This window comes from Rattus rattus, chromosome 10 (assembly GCF_011064425.1).
Source record: "Rattus rattus isolate New Zealand chromosome 10, Rrattus_CSIRO_v1, whole genome shotgun sequence".
NCBI classification, from domain to species: domain Eukaryota; kingdom Metazoa; phylum Chordata; class Mammalia; order Rodentia; family Muridae; genus Rattus; species Rattus rattus.
The window spans coordinates 8,327,474-8,345,210 of record NC_046163.1 but is presented as its reverse complement, the minus strand read 5'-3'; the positions used below and the strand labels follow the sequence as shown (position 1 = coordinate 8,345,210).

The following is a 17,737-nucleotide window of genomic DNA, read 5'->3' as shown; positions in this document are numbered from 1 at the left end:
CCAAATGCTTCCCTAGTTTTTCTTCTATTAGTTTGAGTGTATCTGGTTTGATGTGGAGGTCCATGATCCACTTGGACTTAAGCTTTGTACAGGGTGATAAGCATGGATCGATATGCATTCTTCTACATGTTGACCTCCAGTTGAACCAGCACCATTTGCTGAAAATGCTATCTTTTTTCCATTGGATGGTTTTGGCTCCTTTGTCAAAAATCAAGTGCCCATAGGTGTGTGGGTTCATTTCTGGGTCTTCAATTCTGTTCCATTGGTCTATCTGTCTGTCTCTGTACCAATACCATGCAGTTTTTATCACTATTGCTCTGTAATACTGCTTGAGTTCTGGGATAGTGATTCCCCCTGAAGTCCTTTTATTGTTGAGGATAGTTTTAGCTATCCTGGGTTTTTTGTTATTCCAGATGAATTTGCAAATTGTTCTGTCTAACTCTTTGAAGAATTGGATTGGTATTTTGATGGGGATTGCATTGAACCTGTAGATCGCTTTTGGCAGAATGACCATTTTTACTATATTAATCCTGCCAATCCATGAGCATGGGAGATCTTTCCATCTTCTGAGATCTTCTTCAATTTCTTTCTTCAGAGTCTTGAAGTTCTTATTGTACAGATCTTTCCCTTCCTTGGTTAAAGTCACACGAGGTACTTTATATTTATTTGGATCTATTATGAAGGGTGTCGTTTCCCTAATTTCTTTCTCGACTTTTTCTCTTTTGTGTGAGGAAGGCTACTGATTTATTTGAGTTAATTTTATACCCAGCCACTTTGCTGAAGTTGTTTATCAGCTTTAGTAGTTCTCTGAGTGGAACTTTTGGGATCACTTAAATATACTATCATATCATCTGCAAATAGTGATATTTTGACTTCTTCTTTTTCCGATCTGTATCCTTGACCTCCTTTTGTTTGTCTGATTGCTCTGGCTAGAACTTCAAGAACTATATTGAATAAGTAGGGAGAGTGGGTAGCCTTGTCTAGTCCCTGATTTTAGTGGGATTGCTTCAAGTTTCTCTCCATTTAGTTTAATGTTAGCCACTGGTTTGCTGTATATGGCTTTTACTATGTTTAGGTATGGGCCTTGAATTCCTATTCTTTCCAGGACTTTTATCATGAAGGGGTGTTGAATTTTGTCAAATGCTTTCTCAGCATCTAATGAAATGATCATGTGGTTTTGTTCTTTCAGTTTGTTTATATAATGGATCACGTTGATGGTTTTCCGTATATTAAACCATCCCTGCATGCCTGGGATGAAGCCTACTTGATCATGGTGGATGATTGTTTTGATGTGCTCTTGGACTCGGTTTGCCAGAATTTTATTGAGTATTTTTGCATCGATATTCATAAGGGAAATTGGTCTGAAGTTCTCTTTCTTTGTTGGGTCTTTGTGTGGTTTAGGTATAAGAGTAATTGTGGCTTCATAGAAGGAGTTCGGTAGTGCTCCATCTGTTTCAATTTTGTGGAATAGTTTGGATAATATTGGTACGAGGTCTTCTATGAAGGTCTGATAGAATTCTGCACCAAACCCGTCTGGACCTGGGCTCTTTTTGGTTGGGAGACCTTTAATGACTTCTTCTATTTCCTTAGGAGTTATGGGGTTGTTTAACTGGTTTATCTGTTCCTGATTTAACTTCGGTACCTGGTATCTGTCTAGGAAATTGTCCATTTCCTGCAGATTTTCAAGTTTTATTGAATATAGGCTTTTATAGTAAGATCTGATGATTTTTTGAATTTCCTCTGAATCTGTAGTTATGTCTCCCTTTTCATTTCTAATTTTGTTAATTTGGACACACTCTCTGTGTCCTCTCATTAGTCTGGCTAAGGGTTTATCTATCTTGTTGATTTTCTCAAAGAACCAACTTTTGGTTCTGTTGATTCTTTCTATGGTCCTTTTTGTTTCTACTTGGTTGATTTACGGCTCTGAGTTTGATTATTTCCTGCCTTCTACTCCTCCTGGGTGTATTTGCTTCTTTTGTTCTAGAGCTTTTAGGTGTGCTGTCAAGCTGCTGACATATGGTCTTTCCTGTTTCTTTCTGCGTTTGTTTTGTTTTTTTGGAGACAGGGTTTCTCTGTGTAGCCTTGACTCTCCTGGAACTCAATATATAGACCAGGCTAGGCTGTCCTCACAAGCACAGAGCTAGGTCTGCCTCTGCCTCCCGAGTTCTAGGATTAAAGGTATGAGCCACTACCACCTGGCTGAGCAGGAAGCTTTTAAAAGAAAAAATAAATAAATAAATAAATAAAATAGGGCTGGAGAGAGAGATGGCTCAGTGGTTAAGAGCACTGACTGCTCTTCCAGAGGTCCTGAGTTCAAATCCCAGCAACCACATGGTGGCTTACGACCATCTGTAATGAGGTCTGATGCCCTCTTCTGGTGTGTCTGAAGACAGCTACAGTGTACTTATATATAGTAAATAAATATTTAAAAAAGAAAAAGAAAAAATAATCTCAAAGCTGGGGAGACAACTTAGCAGGGACTTGCTCTGTAAGCTTGAGACTGGAGTTCTGATCTCCAGAAAATATAGAAGTGCCAAGTAAGAACAGTAGTGTGCCTGCAGTTCCAGCCCTGCCTGCCCTCTTACCCACCCCCCCCACACACACACACCCAGTGACTAGAGATGGCACTGCCCAGCTAGAGTTGACAAATCAGTTCTGGTCCAAGTGAGAGCCTGGCTCAGCATACAAGTAGAGAATCACTGAATGAGATACATGACCAAAACCTCTTGCCTCTGCATGCACAACATACACACGTACATGCACAGGTGCATACACATACCCCGACACGGGAATACACAGGCATACCACATGCATGCATGCCTTTTCTGAGTTAGGACTATTTTAAACTCAATTTCAAGCTTTGCTGGCTGCCTAGCTACTGGACTCAGACCATTTTGCCGCCCTTGCTGGCATTTGTGTGGCATTTAATAAGCTCGTGCAGTGAGGGCGTTTTCTCTGTGTTCCAGAGGATCACCTACAGTAGCGATAGCTTTAGTTTCAGACGAGTGACTTTATTGAGTATGTAGCCAGCAAAAGTTTTTAAAAAAAAAAAAAAGGCACGTAGGTTGTAAAACAGCAACCTGGGTACTTATAATACCCAGTAGACAACTGGGGTGACCTGAGAGACCAAAGAGGGGTGTGGTCATCAAGTTGGGTCTTCAGCGTCCAACAGACACTTCTTGCTTCCAGAGCCAACTTCCCTGTATGCTCTGCTCCTGACAGTTCACCGGCCTGGTGGATGGGTGTTAACAGCTCTTGTTTGGGCCCATGTACTCCCTGGCCCCGCTGCTGGGCTCCGAAAGGTCTCCATGACAACTGTTTCCTGTCATCTCTGTTCCCTCCTGTTGCTCTCTATTTCCCTGCTTTGGCCTTATTTCTAATTAGCCACTGACTGTAAGACCAAGTGCCACGCTCGACAGTGTTTGTGCTAAAGATAAGTTATGATTAAGTCCCTACCCCCGCAAAGAGGAAAGGCTCTATTCTTGAAATGGAAGAGCTAGTGAATGAAGCCATTGATTTGAAGGCTAAGGATAGAGAACTAACTCTCTTTCCAAAGTTATCCTGATTTCATCTAGATGTTTCCATGCTGAAACAAATTTCTGAAATGTCAGTCTTAATTGCTTGGCTGAGTCAAGGCCCTATAAGTGCTTAAGCTGTCCTTCCCTTTCATGGCTGTCCCTCATGCCTTATGCAGGTGCCTAGAGGTGATCCTTTGTTGGGTCCCCTAAATGTCTCAGTGAGCATGTTAGACCAATCCTTGGGAATTAGGTCTGGTGAAAAAATGGAATTAAGAAGGTTCTATAGGCTGGTGAGGTGGCAATTTAAAAAATCAGCCCATGTTTATGGACTGGGGAGATGCTCCAGTGCTTGAGATGACCTGAGGTGGATCCCTAGGACTCACGGGAAAGGCTAGGTGTGACTTGGTGTGCCTGTAATCCCAGTGCTGGGCGGAGGAGAGATGGGTGGATGCCGGAAGATCACTGGCCAGTCAGCCTAGTCCACTTGGTCTCTTTAAAAAGTAAATGGTGCCTAAGGAATGATGCCTGAGATTATCCCCTGACCTCTACATGCATGTGCACCCATGTGTACACCTACACACATACACACATGCACACACACATGCACATGCACATGCACACACACTCACAAAGTCTGACAAAGAGAGAGTTGGAGAGACAGAGACAGGGAGACAAGGAGAGCCGGAGAAAGAGAGAAAGGGTGTTACCTGTTTTTAAATGTTCTTTTGCGCCCAGAGAGCTTGGCGTGAGCATGCTGTGTGTATGATAGACATTGTCGTTATTGGAGTTGTATTGTCCTGTTATTGCCACCTGTCCCAGGGGCACAGTTCAGGGAGCAAACTAATATTTGGCGCAGCAGGTAACAGATGGCTGTCAGCACGGCAAGGCATGATTAGAGTCTGCCTGGGGTTTGACTTTGCTACGAAATCCAGAGTATGGAGAGAAGTGCCAGCCAATCAGCTAAGCAGTGAGCTGTGTTCGGACCCAGAGGTGCACCTTGTGCTTACGTGCACTTTCCGAGACACGATGGTAGTGACTGTGCACCTTGCCCCAGAGAGGAGATGGAGTTTTCTCCGATTGAAGAACTCAGCCCCGTGCAAACCTGCTGGGATTGTGTGGATGAAAGCTTTCCTTCGAGTGAAAGACGTTCTCTGTTTAACATGTAGCGAAAGCCAGAAACAGAGAATGCTTTCTCTTAACCTGGAAGAGGGATATAGTTCCTGGATTCAGCAGAGACTGGGGGGGAAAGGTGACACAGTTGAATGCCTCTTAAGAAAAGAACCCACAGAGCAGAACATTGCCAACCACCCGAAACACGGAGAGCAAACAGTGCAGTGGGGAATGTTTACATGGTTATTTGAGACTGTTGGAGGAATGTAAAGGAGCCAAGATATCTGTACACAAGAGAGGCCTATTTACAGCGTGGACATGGAGACCTCGGATGATCTCCAGTCTGAAAAGGGTATTAGTGAGGTCATAAAACGAAATATTAGGCTGGGAGATGGCTCTGTTGGTAAAGCATTTGCCGTGCAAGCCTGAGGACCTAAGTTTGATCCCAGTCACTCAAGTAAAAAGTCAGGCGTGTTGGTACCAGCCTGTAATCCCAGCGCTGGGGGAGGGGAGAGGGGAAGCAGAGAAAGACACATCCTTGGGGCTTCTTGGCCAGTCAGCTCAGCCTCGGGTTGATGAAGACAGCCTTGTCTCCCGACCCAGGTGGATGATATCTGAGGAATGGCATCTAAAGTCATCTTCTGATTTCCATACATAATCTACATATCACACACATACATACACACACACACATACCCCACTACCACCACCACCACCACCACCATACACTACACACCATCACACACAAATGTTTTCAGTTAGGCCGCCCTGGTGAGAGTCATAAGTATGCAAGCCTTCAGACCAGGTTTCCCCAAACCTCTTTTTCCATATAAAAGAGCCTCCTCCTAAAATAAGTCTGGTTGCAGATGTGAGAGAGGGAAAACAGGGGAGCCAGGAAGGACCACAGGGGTGGTAACAGGAGTTCAGAGGGTCCCCAAGCAGCCTCGAAAGAACACTGGCTACAGTGGGTTAAGTCACATGAAGGAAAAACAGTCCGTGGGGCTGGGCCTACAGCTGTCAGGAGAGTTCTCGCCTTGCCCAGCATGCACAAAGCCCTGGGTTCCACCCCCAGTGCCACATTAACAGGGCGAGGTGCTGCGTACCTGCAGCCCCAGCACTCAGGAGGTGGAGGCAGGAGGATGAAATAAATGGTCACAGTTATTTGGCTACGTGTCAAGTTCAAGATTAGCATGAGATACATGGGACCCTGTCTTAAAAGGAAAAGAGAGAAAAGCAGTTGATGAGTTCTGAATGATGTGATGATATGCCAAGCAGGATGCAGTGGGTCACCTTTGCAAGTTGCTAGGATACCATCTCATCCCTCTGAATAATAAAGGGGGAAGAGCCGGGCTTTGATCTTCCTGCCTTTCTAGCACAAATTATATTTGAAGATAATCAAATGGTTGATGATAAGAAACTGCTCATAATGGGGAAACAGCACTGCAAATTCAGGCAGAATGAAGGATTAGGGGATGAGCATCCTCAAGCTCTTAATGAGAACGCAGATCCCGTAATCGTCAGCCACGGTGAAACCCATCAGGTAGCAAGTTGATGGAGAACTTTCCACAGACAGGGCTCTCTTCAGCACAGGAAATATGGAAATTAGCCGGGAAATGAGGCCCTGTGAGGCATCCATCATCTCGAGGCACACCAAGGCTGGGGACGCTGCAACAGAAAACCATGTCTGTGCCTCACTATCCAGACCCTGCCCTGAGTGACCTCCATGGTCAAGGGAGTCCCTTTCTCCCGATGTGACAAGACCAGCTTCTTGGGCAGCTATGGCTGGTCTGATGATCTACACTAAGAAGACTTCTTTGAACAGAGAAGTGCCAAAATGTGTCACTTTTTTTTCTTTTAATTATTTTTTTAAAAAGAGGCTCTCATGTGTTCCAGGCTAGCTTTGAACTCACTGTGTAGCCAAGGATGACCTTGAACTCCTGAGCCTCCTGTTTTTACCTCAGGACTACTAGTAGTAGAGGCGTAAGCCACCCTACCCAGTTCATGTGGTGAAACTCAGGGCTTCATGCATTACTAGGCAAGTGCAGGCCTAACTCAGCTGTATCCCCATTCATCCCTTTTAATTTTTGTATTTTTTTTCCAGAGCTGAGGACCAAATCCAGGGTCTTATATTAACTAGGCAAACACTTTACCACTGAGCTAAATTTCTATCCCTATCCCTTTCTGATTATTAGTTTTAATGTGACACATTTATTGATGTTTCATTTAAGTAGCATTTACATAAGTAACATGTAAATGTGCACCAATGTTGCGAGTGTATTGATACTCTTGTGCACTGAGCCTGTTTGATACTGCTGGCTACACCAACCAAAGGAGAGACTCCAGAAGTAGAGTGAACCTGGAGGCATAGAATTGAGTCTTCAAAGCAACTGTCTTGGAAGATGTAGTATCCCCTTTATCTTTTTGAGAAAGGGTTCCCCATGGACGTGGTACTCATCAAGTTTGGCTAGGCTAGCTGGCCAGCAAGCCCCAGGGATTCACCTGTCTCTACCTCCCCAGTTCTGGGATTTAAAGGATGGACAACCACACCTGACATTTTCCCAACTTTGGGTGCCGGGAATCGACCTCAGGTCCTCCTGGGTCCTCACGGCTCCACGGCAAGCACTCTGCTCACCATGCTGTTTCTCTAGCCCTAGGTGATAGCTTGTTGAAAGAAGGATGAGTGTGCCATGCCTCCTGGACACAGATTCCCACTCAGGTCTTTATGCTTGTTTGCCTTCCAAACTGCACGCTAAAGCCTTCCTGCTGTCTCTTGAAAGCTATTGGCATGGACTTCTAACCCTCAGATATCGGGGTACCTTCCCTCTCCCTTGTCTGTGGGCTCACATCCTGACTGGATAGTAGAGCATTCCCAGCCTTCAGCTCTGCGGCAACCCCTCACCCTATATTTGTATTTGGGGTGTGTGTGTGTGTGTGTGTGTGTGTGTGTGTGTGTGCGCGTGTGTTCACATGTGTGCTTGCACATGTCTATGGGTGGGCAAGCATGTAGAGTCCATATTTTTGTATTTGTTTGTTTTTCAAGATAGGGTTTCTCTGTGTAGGCCTGGCTGTCGTGGAACTCTGTAGACCAGGCTAGCCTCAAGCTCAGAGATCCACCTGCCTTTGCCCCCCAAATGTTGGAATCAAAGGTGTGAGCCACCACCCAGCTAGCCTAAGATTGACATCAGGAGTCTTCCTCAAATGCTCTCTGCCTTCCTTATTGAGGCTGGAGGGGGGGGGGGCTCTCTCTATTTTCTGTTTCCATCCTGGGATGTCACTCTGGTCTTCCTCTTGCTTAAGGACTTTATCCATAAGCATCTTCTGAGCCCCTCACAATTTTTCTACTTCATGTATTACATTGCTTTCTACGCTTCAACACTACCAGTATTTCCAGTGCTAGTCAAGAATCTATTTAAATGGTTTTTTTTGTGTGTGTGCTCTGAATTTTGAGGATTATCTTCTTGTCTCATAAAGAGAACCAGCCTCACCCATCTCTAGGTGTCCAGATCACTCTGTCTAGTCATTTTGATGTCTGCCTTTGGTCTACTGTAGATGCATTTGCTGCAAACTCCTGAAGGTGATCTCTTCTCTTCTCTCTCTCTCCCTCCCTCCTTCCCTCCCCTCCTCTCTCTCTCCTCTCTCTTCTCTTCTCTTCTCTTCTCTTCTCTCTCCCTCCCTCCCTCCTTCCCTCCCCCCCTCTCTCTCCCTCTCTCTTCTCTTCATCAAACATGGTGTTTTATACCTTTACAAATGATGAAAAATATTTATCCACACAGAATGAAATAGAAAAGTTATTTAAGAAAGCAATCTAAGGAAGGAAGAGAAAACCCCCCAAATCGATGACTTAACTCTCATTCAGATAGCTCTAATTAGCTCATAACACCTTTTCACAATTGTGTCTGGCTTCTGTAAAGATGTTGGCCAGGGCTTAAAAAAAAATCACTTTGTTTCATTGAATTCCCTGCCCCCGTCTTTTCCCGGAGACTGTGGCTTAGCAATGGCATCAATGCAGAGACTGCTCCCACCCACCTCAGGCAAGCCTTGGCTCTGGCCTGCCCTCTGCCTGCAGACTTCTCAGTAGCCTAGTGATGTCATTGCCACCACTGCCTTAGAGCCCTTCCTTGTTCCCTAAGCAAGATCAGATGTGCAGAGCTATTCTGTCTGTCTATCCGTCTGTCAAGGCAATGGCTTAGATGTGAACCAGTCTAGCATCCTGGAAGGCTCAGGCCCCTGAGGAGCCTGGTTTTCTCTCTTACTGACTCTCTTCCTTACTTACCTCTGGTCTCCCTTATGTTTTTTCAACTGTACCAGACACACTTCTGCCCCAAGACCTATGCAGTGGCTGTTACCGTTTTCTGGAACATTCTTTCTTGTCCTTGACTTTACTGATGTCTCATATCTGTAACTCATTTGACCCTTTAGTGGCATTTGCTGTGACCTCCTTTGGAAGTGCAGATCCTTTGCCCCACTCCCCATACCCTTCTCTGCCTTACTGCCTCTCTAACTTTTCATCCTTTTTCTTTTGTTTCTCTCTCCTTCCTGTTATAGTTAGAAGCTTGGGGATGACTGTTCATTGATGAAACTTAGTACGTGGGAGTCCTTATTTACTGAGTGGATTTAAATGAAGCCAAATGATAATATCTTTTCAGAACTGGGCTCATGCAACAAGTCAGGGAAGAGTAGGAAATCATTCAAAATTGTGCCTGGGATGTGGTTCTGTTGCTGGAGTGCCTATCCCACCAGAGGTCCTGGGCTCTATCCACAGCACTTCATAAACCTGGTGCGGGGGTCCACGCCAAGAATCCCAGCACTCTGCAGGAAAAGGGGTCAGAGAAGACCATTCTTTCCTACAAAGACATGTGCGATCAGCTTGGGCTATGCAAGAGCTTGACTTAAAAAACAATCTGCAGACTAAGAATGCTCTGTGAGATGAGAGGTCTTCCACTTCTTTCTACAGAGCTTCTATTCCCAGGGCTTGAAGAGTGACTCTTAGCCGCTGTTCCATTGTTACAGCTATTATTACTGGTTTCCATGCTGGGTTTCTGCTAGGGTGTGGGACTCTTACAGCCACAGTATGATCAGAAGAGACGAATGGTGAGAGGTCGGAACTTGAGCCTGGCAACAATGGAAACCTTACAAGTAGGCTGATCCTCTGCCCTGCCAACCCGGCAGCTTTCTCTGAAGCTGGGTGCTCCTGTGTGGTTTTGCTCCGAGGACAATCAGGACCGTTGTTCCTACACAGACCTGCAAGTCAGAGTCGCCCAAGACTCTTCCCTCTGAGGGCCAGCCTGCAGGAGGGGTTCTCTCCTCGGGGTCATCCCCTCCTACAGTGCTTTTTGACCCTTGATCAGCCCACTCCGTTGTGCCTCTGTGGACAGCTCGGACACTCGAGAGTTGGGCTCCACTGTGTATTGCTGTTTCCCTAGATCTTGCCCAGCCTCCTCTTCTCAGTGAGCACCATTTGAAAACATAAATTTGGGTCAAATTTGAAAATTCTAGCTACTCTCTCTGGGCTGCCTTAAAGTCCAGATTATGGGCTGGTGAAATGGCTCAACCTTTAAGTGCTTTAAGTGCAGAAGAGTCAGAGGTCAATTCCCAGAGCCTCTGTTAAAAAGCCACACAAGGGGATGTGTCCTTGTGACCCCAATGCTAGAGAGGCAGAGGCACAGGGCCCTGGACTCACTGACCAGTCAGGGTAGCCCGCAGGCTGAACGCTAAGGGAGCCTGTCTCCAAAATAACACCACAAGCAAACAAGCACGACAAGACAACTTAGGGTCAGAGACATAGCTCAGCTGCTGAGAGCATGCCCTGCTGTCGCAGAGGAACTAGACTGTGTGCCTAGGCCCACATGGCAGCTCAAAACTGCCTGTCACTCCTGTCCTAGGGAATCGAACATTCTCCTCATGCTTCCACAGTCACAAGAAATGTATGTGGTGCGCATACATACATGGAAACAGACACTCATGTGCATAAATATGAACTTCTTTTAAGTGTACAGGTAGAGAAATGGCAGCCAGGATCACTCTCTGATGTGTATACACACAGACACACACATCTGCACATATGTGCATATGTAGCTACAATAAGGGGTGTGTGTGTGTGTGCGTGTGTCAGAGTAAATGTAACAGGATCCACGTTAGTGTGAAGCTAAAGACTCCCCATAGGCCTAGAGGGTAAAGAAAGCCGATGGTGGATATTTCTAAGCAGGTAATATCATAAGTAACTTCTTTATATCTTTCTCTATTACAAAAAAGAAAAAGTTTTACACTGAGGACATGCATCAGTTATAACAGGAAAAGCAATTAAAGCATTTGTATTTAGGAGGAAGAAACCCGTGTATTGGCAAAACTCCATCTGACCTGAGCTCTGAAGGTAGAGAGGAAAGAGGTACTTGATGGATCCTGACAAGTTCACACCCCTCAGACCTCCTGGCTATGAAGGCTGAGGAACCTGCCTAAGCTGGTTCTTAGGGTTCTGCCTTGGGGAACAGGTAGTGTGAGTATAATTCAAAATTCTTAGAGGTGTTTAAGATTTACCAGGAGGAAAACAGACCTTGGAGATTTATAAAATTGAAAGCAAAGTTAATTTCCATTAATTTATTTTTAAAGAAGGCAGGAGGGGCTGGTTCTCAGCTCTCTTTCTCCTTTCTGTTCAGTCCAGGACCCCAGCCCATGGGGCGGTGCTTCCCACCTCAACTTACCCAATCTAGGAATTTCCTCACAGACTTGCCCAGAGGCTGCTCTCCCGGGTGGTCCCAGCTCCCGCCTACTTGGCGGCATTTGCCATCACGATTGCCGGGAATAGAACGTGGAAAGTAAAGAGAACTCGGAGATCAGGGTGGTTTTTGTAGAAGCCCCATTTGTTTCTCTTCTGGGATGGACAGAGAGTGCAATGGTCCCCGAGTCTCATTTAGAGTGAAATTTTACTGATTTCCTTTGAAATGCAAATATTCACCTCAGGCCCTCCAACCATAGCGGACGCCTTGTGTTCTCAGCATAGGGCAAAGCAAAAAAAAAAAAAAAAAAAGAGAGAGAGAGAGAAAAAGAAGCTTGGATTGAGGTTAGAGCCAGATGGAAAGTCCGTGTGTAAAAACTGTGTGTGTGCATGTATGATTTGGTGGTGAGGTGCAGGTACCAGCAGAGGTCAGAGGCTTGGAGCCGCCACACACAGGGGCCAAGCTTAGGCCCTCTGCAAGAGCAGCAAGGGCTCTTAACCACGGAGCCTCTTGTCCAGCAGCCAAGAAGGTCGGGTTTGGTATCAGCCAGGCCCATGGCTGTGGATTCTGTATAAGCAGAGTGAAGAACACTCGTGTCGAGAGTTGGTGTCTTGCCTGCATGCATACAGCTGCTGGGCAGCTCCTTTTGGGTAACCACAAGGAGCCTAGCACCCGTTAGAACCACCTGCTTGTGTGTGTGTGTGTGTGTGTGTGTGTGTGTGTGTGGCAGGGGATGTCTTGTGCTTTCATGTTTAAAAAAAAACCCAGGGTCTGGTGACAAGTTTCGTTACAGAGACATAGAAGGGTCAGACATGTGTTCTGATCTTTGCGTCTGTAGGTGCTCGAAGCCCTCAGCCACCCACATGCAAGGTACTGTTCCTCAAGTTATCTCACAGTAAAACTGGGAGTTGAAACTTTCAAATATGGATGAGATTTCCGGGGGCTTCTAGATGTAGTGTGTTTTTCACAGAGTCCCAAATTTGATTTAGTACCAAACTACAGTTGCACCATGGCAGTAAGGATAGATGGGAGTGTGGCTTAGTTACTGTGTTTGCCTAGCAGGTAGGGAGTCTCTGGAGTCCATCCCCAGGAACACATAAGCTGTAGTGGTGATTGTCTCAGTTCTAGGGATGGAGAGATGGATGCAGGAGGAGGAGAAGTTCAAGGTCATCCTTGGCTGTACAGTGAGTGGCCTATAGAGGGGGCTAGAGGAGACCCTGCCTCCAAGAAAGGAAAAAAAAAATAGACTCTTCCCTCCCTCTCTTACATCCAAGCTAAATGCTAAAAGAATCTTTGACACGTGCACCAAAAAAAAAAAAAAAAAATTGCATGTGTGTATTTTTTCTTCTAACGCATCACATAACAAGACCCACAAAACACTTTAGATGGTCATTGTGTTGTAAGTGCCTGTATGGGGACATAGACAAACTGAGTCACAGAACAAATATGCCAAGAGTGGAATGTTAGTCACTCCAACAGTTTCCTGAAAATACAAGTTAAAAACCATCATCTTAAAGTCTAGAGCCCTAGAGCAACAAAGGAAAGGATGCTTAACATGCACAGGCTGTCTTCCCATCACCCTGTTCTTTCCAGTTCTAGTGCCCTCCCCTCTGTGCTTCTCAAAAAGGAGGAAAAAAGGAAAACTAGCAGGAAAACGGTGAGCAGCCAGCCCTTGCTTTGTCTCTCGTTGGCCGTAGAATTTATTCAGTAATTTCCCCTTCAACTAATGTAGCCATAGCCCTTGCCTCTGGGCACTTGTTCAAACACACAGAAATGGGAGAACAGATTGGCCTGACTGAGCACAGCTCCTCAGTCAGGGCCCTGTTACCTCCTCCTCCTGTGGCCCTCATTAGGCCCCTGCCTTGGAGATGAGCTGGTGAGGGGGTAGCATCTGTGTAGCCTGCACATCTCCACAGAGCACCTTTGCGGCACTGCCTCTCTTCTTCATCTTCCTCTCATAAGGATGAGAGTAGAGCTGGGGTGTCTCCTCACTCTGAGCAGGTCACCTCTGATGGGTTGAGAAGGTCTCTGGAGGCAGGGGAGTGGCTCTCAGTACTGTAGTACATCCTCAGCACCCACATAAAAACGCCTGGTGTGGCAGCTCTCACTCACCGTCCCAGCCTAGGGGAGGTGGAGACGGGTAGATTAATGGAGCTCACTGGGCAGACCCGTTAGCCGAACCATCGAGCTCAAGTTCAGTGTTAGACACACTCTTGGGGGAGCGGGAGGGGCGCTAAAGATGCACTCAGTGACTAAAAGCAAACACTGCTCTTCAAATTCCAGCACCCATGTCAGGCAAGTCACAACTTCCTATAACCCCATTTCCAGGGGGTCTGATGCCCTCTTCTGGCCCATGCAGGGACACACCTCTACACATAAATAGTGTTTAGAAAAAAAACCAATAAGGTGGAAATTGATTGAGGAAGACACCTGACCTGTCTCCCACATACAAATAGTGGCACTTGTGTGTGAATGCCTAACCCCCCTTCCACCACCATACATACATACAGAGAGAGAGAGAGAGAGAGAGAGAGAGAGAGAGAGAGAGAGAGAGAGAGATCTGGACTGACTGTAAATGGCAAAGCATTCCTTAGCTCTTAGAAACCCAGAGCAAAGCAAAAGAGAAGTTTGCACCCAAAGGTGAATGGCGGTCACGGCTGAAGTTGCAGAACGTGGATTGCACTGGACGGACGGCCTCAATTCCTGGGGGAGTTTGCTTCTGTGTTATTTATGCTGGTTCGGTTTGAGTCAGACTAAACAAGGGTTGCTTCCTGTCTTATCAGCTGTGTGTGACCTTCACTGAGCCATCACCCAGCGAGCTGAAATCTATCTGCACAAGATGGGAGGCAGAGTTGATGAGGGTTACTATTTAATCAAGAGAGAATTGTCTTCCAATCAGATAGCCCCCTCCCGGTGAAACATACTTGAAAATCATACAGGGCTGAGGCAACGGCTCCCGTTGTTAAAGTGAGAGCCGCAGGCAAACCTGAATTCCCAGAACCCACATAGTAGGAAGCCAGGCATATGACACATACTTGAAGCCCAGCACGAGGGAGGCAGAGAGAGGAAGCTCGCTGGGTTCACTGCTACACATCTGCCTAGTCAGTGAACCTAGTGCGGGCCCTAGTGAGGAATCCTGTCTCAAAACAAAGTAGAGGTGTCCTCTGACCTACACACACACACACACACACACACACACACACACACACACACACACACACACACAAAAAATATTTCAAAACATAGAGTCACAAACTACAATTGTTCTCGGCTGCTGTGGTATAGCTTCCCACTCGGGTATATGGTGAAGATGTAGAGCCCATAGGTAGGGTAGGCCAGAAGGAAAATCCTTTTCTTCTAGAACATTCTGCCCTATACACATCCCAGCTTTGAAGGATTTGGCTTTTAGAGAGGTTTATACCCCAGAGACTCTCGGTTCTTGCTTGGTCTTCAGCCCACACATCTGTCCAATGTAACCCCAAAGGCAATCGAGCCTGGCTGTTGGTTGCAGTTGCTTAAGGAGATCTATTCCTGTTGCTAGGTGGTGGTGGCTCATGCTCTTAATCCCACCACTCTGGAAGCAGAGGCAGGCAGTTCCGTGAGTTCAAGGCCAGCCCGGTCTACAAATCGAGTTCCAGTACAGCCAGGGCTCCATAATGAAACCCCGCACCAAAATGCAGTGTGTGGGGGTTGAGGATTTAGCTCAGTGGTAGAGCGCTTGCCTAGCAACCGCAAGGCCCTGGGTTTGGTCCCCAGCTCCGAAAAATAAGAAAAAAAAATGCAGTGTGTGGCTGTTGTGTAGACAGCCTAGCCTGTACTTACCAAGCCAAGATGGCTAAGATGTCATCAAGCCATGAATTCCCATGAGACAGCCATTGCTTATACAATCCATACTTGACTATGGTAGTGTAGACCATGGCTGTGCATCTCCTGTGTGCATGTGTGTATAGGCCAAAGGTTGATGGTTATTGTTTTCAATCACATCCTTCTTAGTTTTTCTATCTATCTATCTTCTATCTATCTATCTATCTATCTATCTATCTATCTATCTTCTATCTATCTATCTTTCTTTTTATGTATCTGTCTGTCTATCTATCTATTTACCTACCTATCTACCTATCTATCTATCTCTATCTACCTACCTACCTGTCTGTCTATCATCTATCTCTATCTATCTATCTATCTATCTATCTATCTACCTATCTATCTATCTATCTATCAGCAAGGTTTCTCAGTGAGCCTTGAGTTTATCTTTTCTCTGCTAGCCTGGTTGGCCAGAGAGACACTGGGATCCACCCAACTCCCCACCAATGCTAGGATTACAGATGTGCACCACCACACCCAGCTTCTTCTCAGCACACAATACACTAAAACTCAGGTGCCCACACTTGTGTGTCAAGTGCCTTCCTCCTCTCCCCCCACTGAGCCATCACAACCTGATCACACTCACAGGGCTTGACCCCAGCACTCACTGAACCTGGAACAGAGATTGGGCTGTGTTGGCTCCTCCCCACCTTCCACCCCCTACTACCCCCTTCCCCCAGGCCCAGTTCAGCCTCACACAGCCCCATCCCAGCCCCTGTACATCTTTTGTCAGAGAGTAAGCCACTGCGGAGGTGAGATTGTAGATTACGCTGCTTAGTTTTTATTTACCCAGATGAGATGGTAAACACAGCTGGAATCAGCTTAGACCGGGAGCTCCTGGATGAGGCGGAAACAAATGATATACAAACGCGCCAGTGGGTCAGCGCTGGCCTGTGCTGCTTGTAATGCCTCTGCTGCTCTGTGCCCAGTAACCGCTCACGGCCCTGTCTTTTGCTTTCCACATCAGCTCATACCCCAGACAACAGCTTTCTGGGCTTCGTGGTTGAGCAGCACCTGAACTCCAGCGACATCCACCACATTAACGAGATCAAAAGGCAGAACCAGTCCCTTGTGTATGGCAAAGTGGATAGTTTCTGGAAGGTGAGTCAGCCCGCCTGCGTGTCGAGCTCTCTGAAAGGAAGCTTGTGAGGTAATTTAATTTTGCTTTGATCCGGGGAGTAATCAAGCCAAATGCCCAGGGCTTATGCCCACTAGACACAAACAGAGGCGTTCAGGGGTCCGGTTGCTCTACCGTGCTGGCATGCTAACCGAGGCTTGGGTTACTTGTCTTTCCTTACAGCAACTCTACCCCAGACCTTTTACTCCTCAGCATGTTAGATGTGAGATGTAGGCTGGGGAGAAGGTTCAGTAGGTAATGTGCTCTTTGAACAAGCATGAAGACTTGAACTCAGATCCCTCACACCATACAAAGAGCTGGGCATGGTGGCCCATGCTTGCAACTCCAGCAGTGCTGGGTGGATGGACGCAAAGGCAGGATCCCTAGAGGCACTGGTCACCCAGCCCAGCTGACTCAGCAAGTTCAGGATGAAACATACCTTACAAAATCCCCGTGGAGCATGATTTAGAAGGTTCCCAATCTCTTTATATATAATATATCAGCCTCAGAGAACCAATCTTATAATCTTAAAAGACTTTTGAAAGACAGACATCCCCATGACTTTCAAACATACTTCTTCATAAATGTCCAATAAAACCCTTCTTGGGATAATCTAAGAGCTGTGATCTCATGCTTTGTATCCCCCATGAAGGAAGTTAGAAACTGACACTCGAGGGCATCTGTGGCATGCCCAGCTAGGAGGTCTAGTCATTTTTCTGATATAGTGTTCAGAAAACCAGGTGTTGCCCACCCTTCCGGTCTGCAAGAGAGCAAGGAAGCTGGTCCAGTTTTTTCCATGTGTATTCATTTCTTTGTATGTGAGTGAAGGATGTGTGTATGCATGTGTGTGAGTGAATGATGCATGCATGGGTGTGTGTGAGAGAATGATGCATGCATGGGTGTGTGTGAGTGAATGATGCATGCATGGGTGTGTGAGAGAATGATGCATGCATGGGTGTGTGTGAATGAATGACGCATGCATGCATGCATGTGGAAGTCAGGAGCATCTTCAGAATCAGTCAGTTCTCTCCTACCACAGAAGTTCTGGGTTCTCGAGATCAAACTCAGGTTATCAGGCTTAGTGGCATGTGTGTTCATGGACTAAGCCATCTTGTGGTCCCATTTGGCTATTATAGACACTGATTTATTCCCAGATTATGCTCTTTATTATAGACAGCTGCATTCTGCACTCTGTAGTATAATAGTTCTCAACTAGAGACAGTGTCCCTGCCTCCCCTTCCAGAGGGAAGGGACCCAGGCAGGGTCTCCAGAAAATTTTGATTGTCTTGTCTGGATGATATATACTGTCCAATGGGTGCGGGTTAGGGGTATTGTAAGCATCCTACAGGGCTTAGGAAGGCCCCCCAGCATACTTGTCTACCATACATTGGCAGTGATCCCAGGAGAGGGGATCC

General features: G+C 46.3%; 1 protein-coding gene across 1 annotated transcript in view; it reads left to right on the top strand.

The window, feature by feature from the left end:
- Mgat5 (alpha-1,6-mannosylglycoprotein 6-beta-N-acetylglucosaminyltransferase) overlaps positions 1-17,737 on the top strand; it is a 286,468-nt gene that overhangs the window by 197,362 nt on the left and 71,369 nt on the right. Inside the window, exon 13 of the mRNA XM_032915150.1 lies at positions 16,173-16,306. Within this exon, the coding sequence (XP_032771041.1) occupies positions 16,173-16,306 (134 nt within the window). The remainder of the gene's footprint in view (positions 1-16,172; positions 16,307-17,737) is intronic.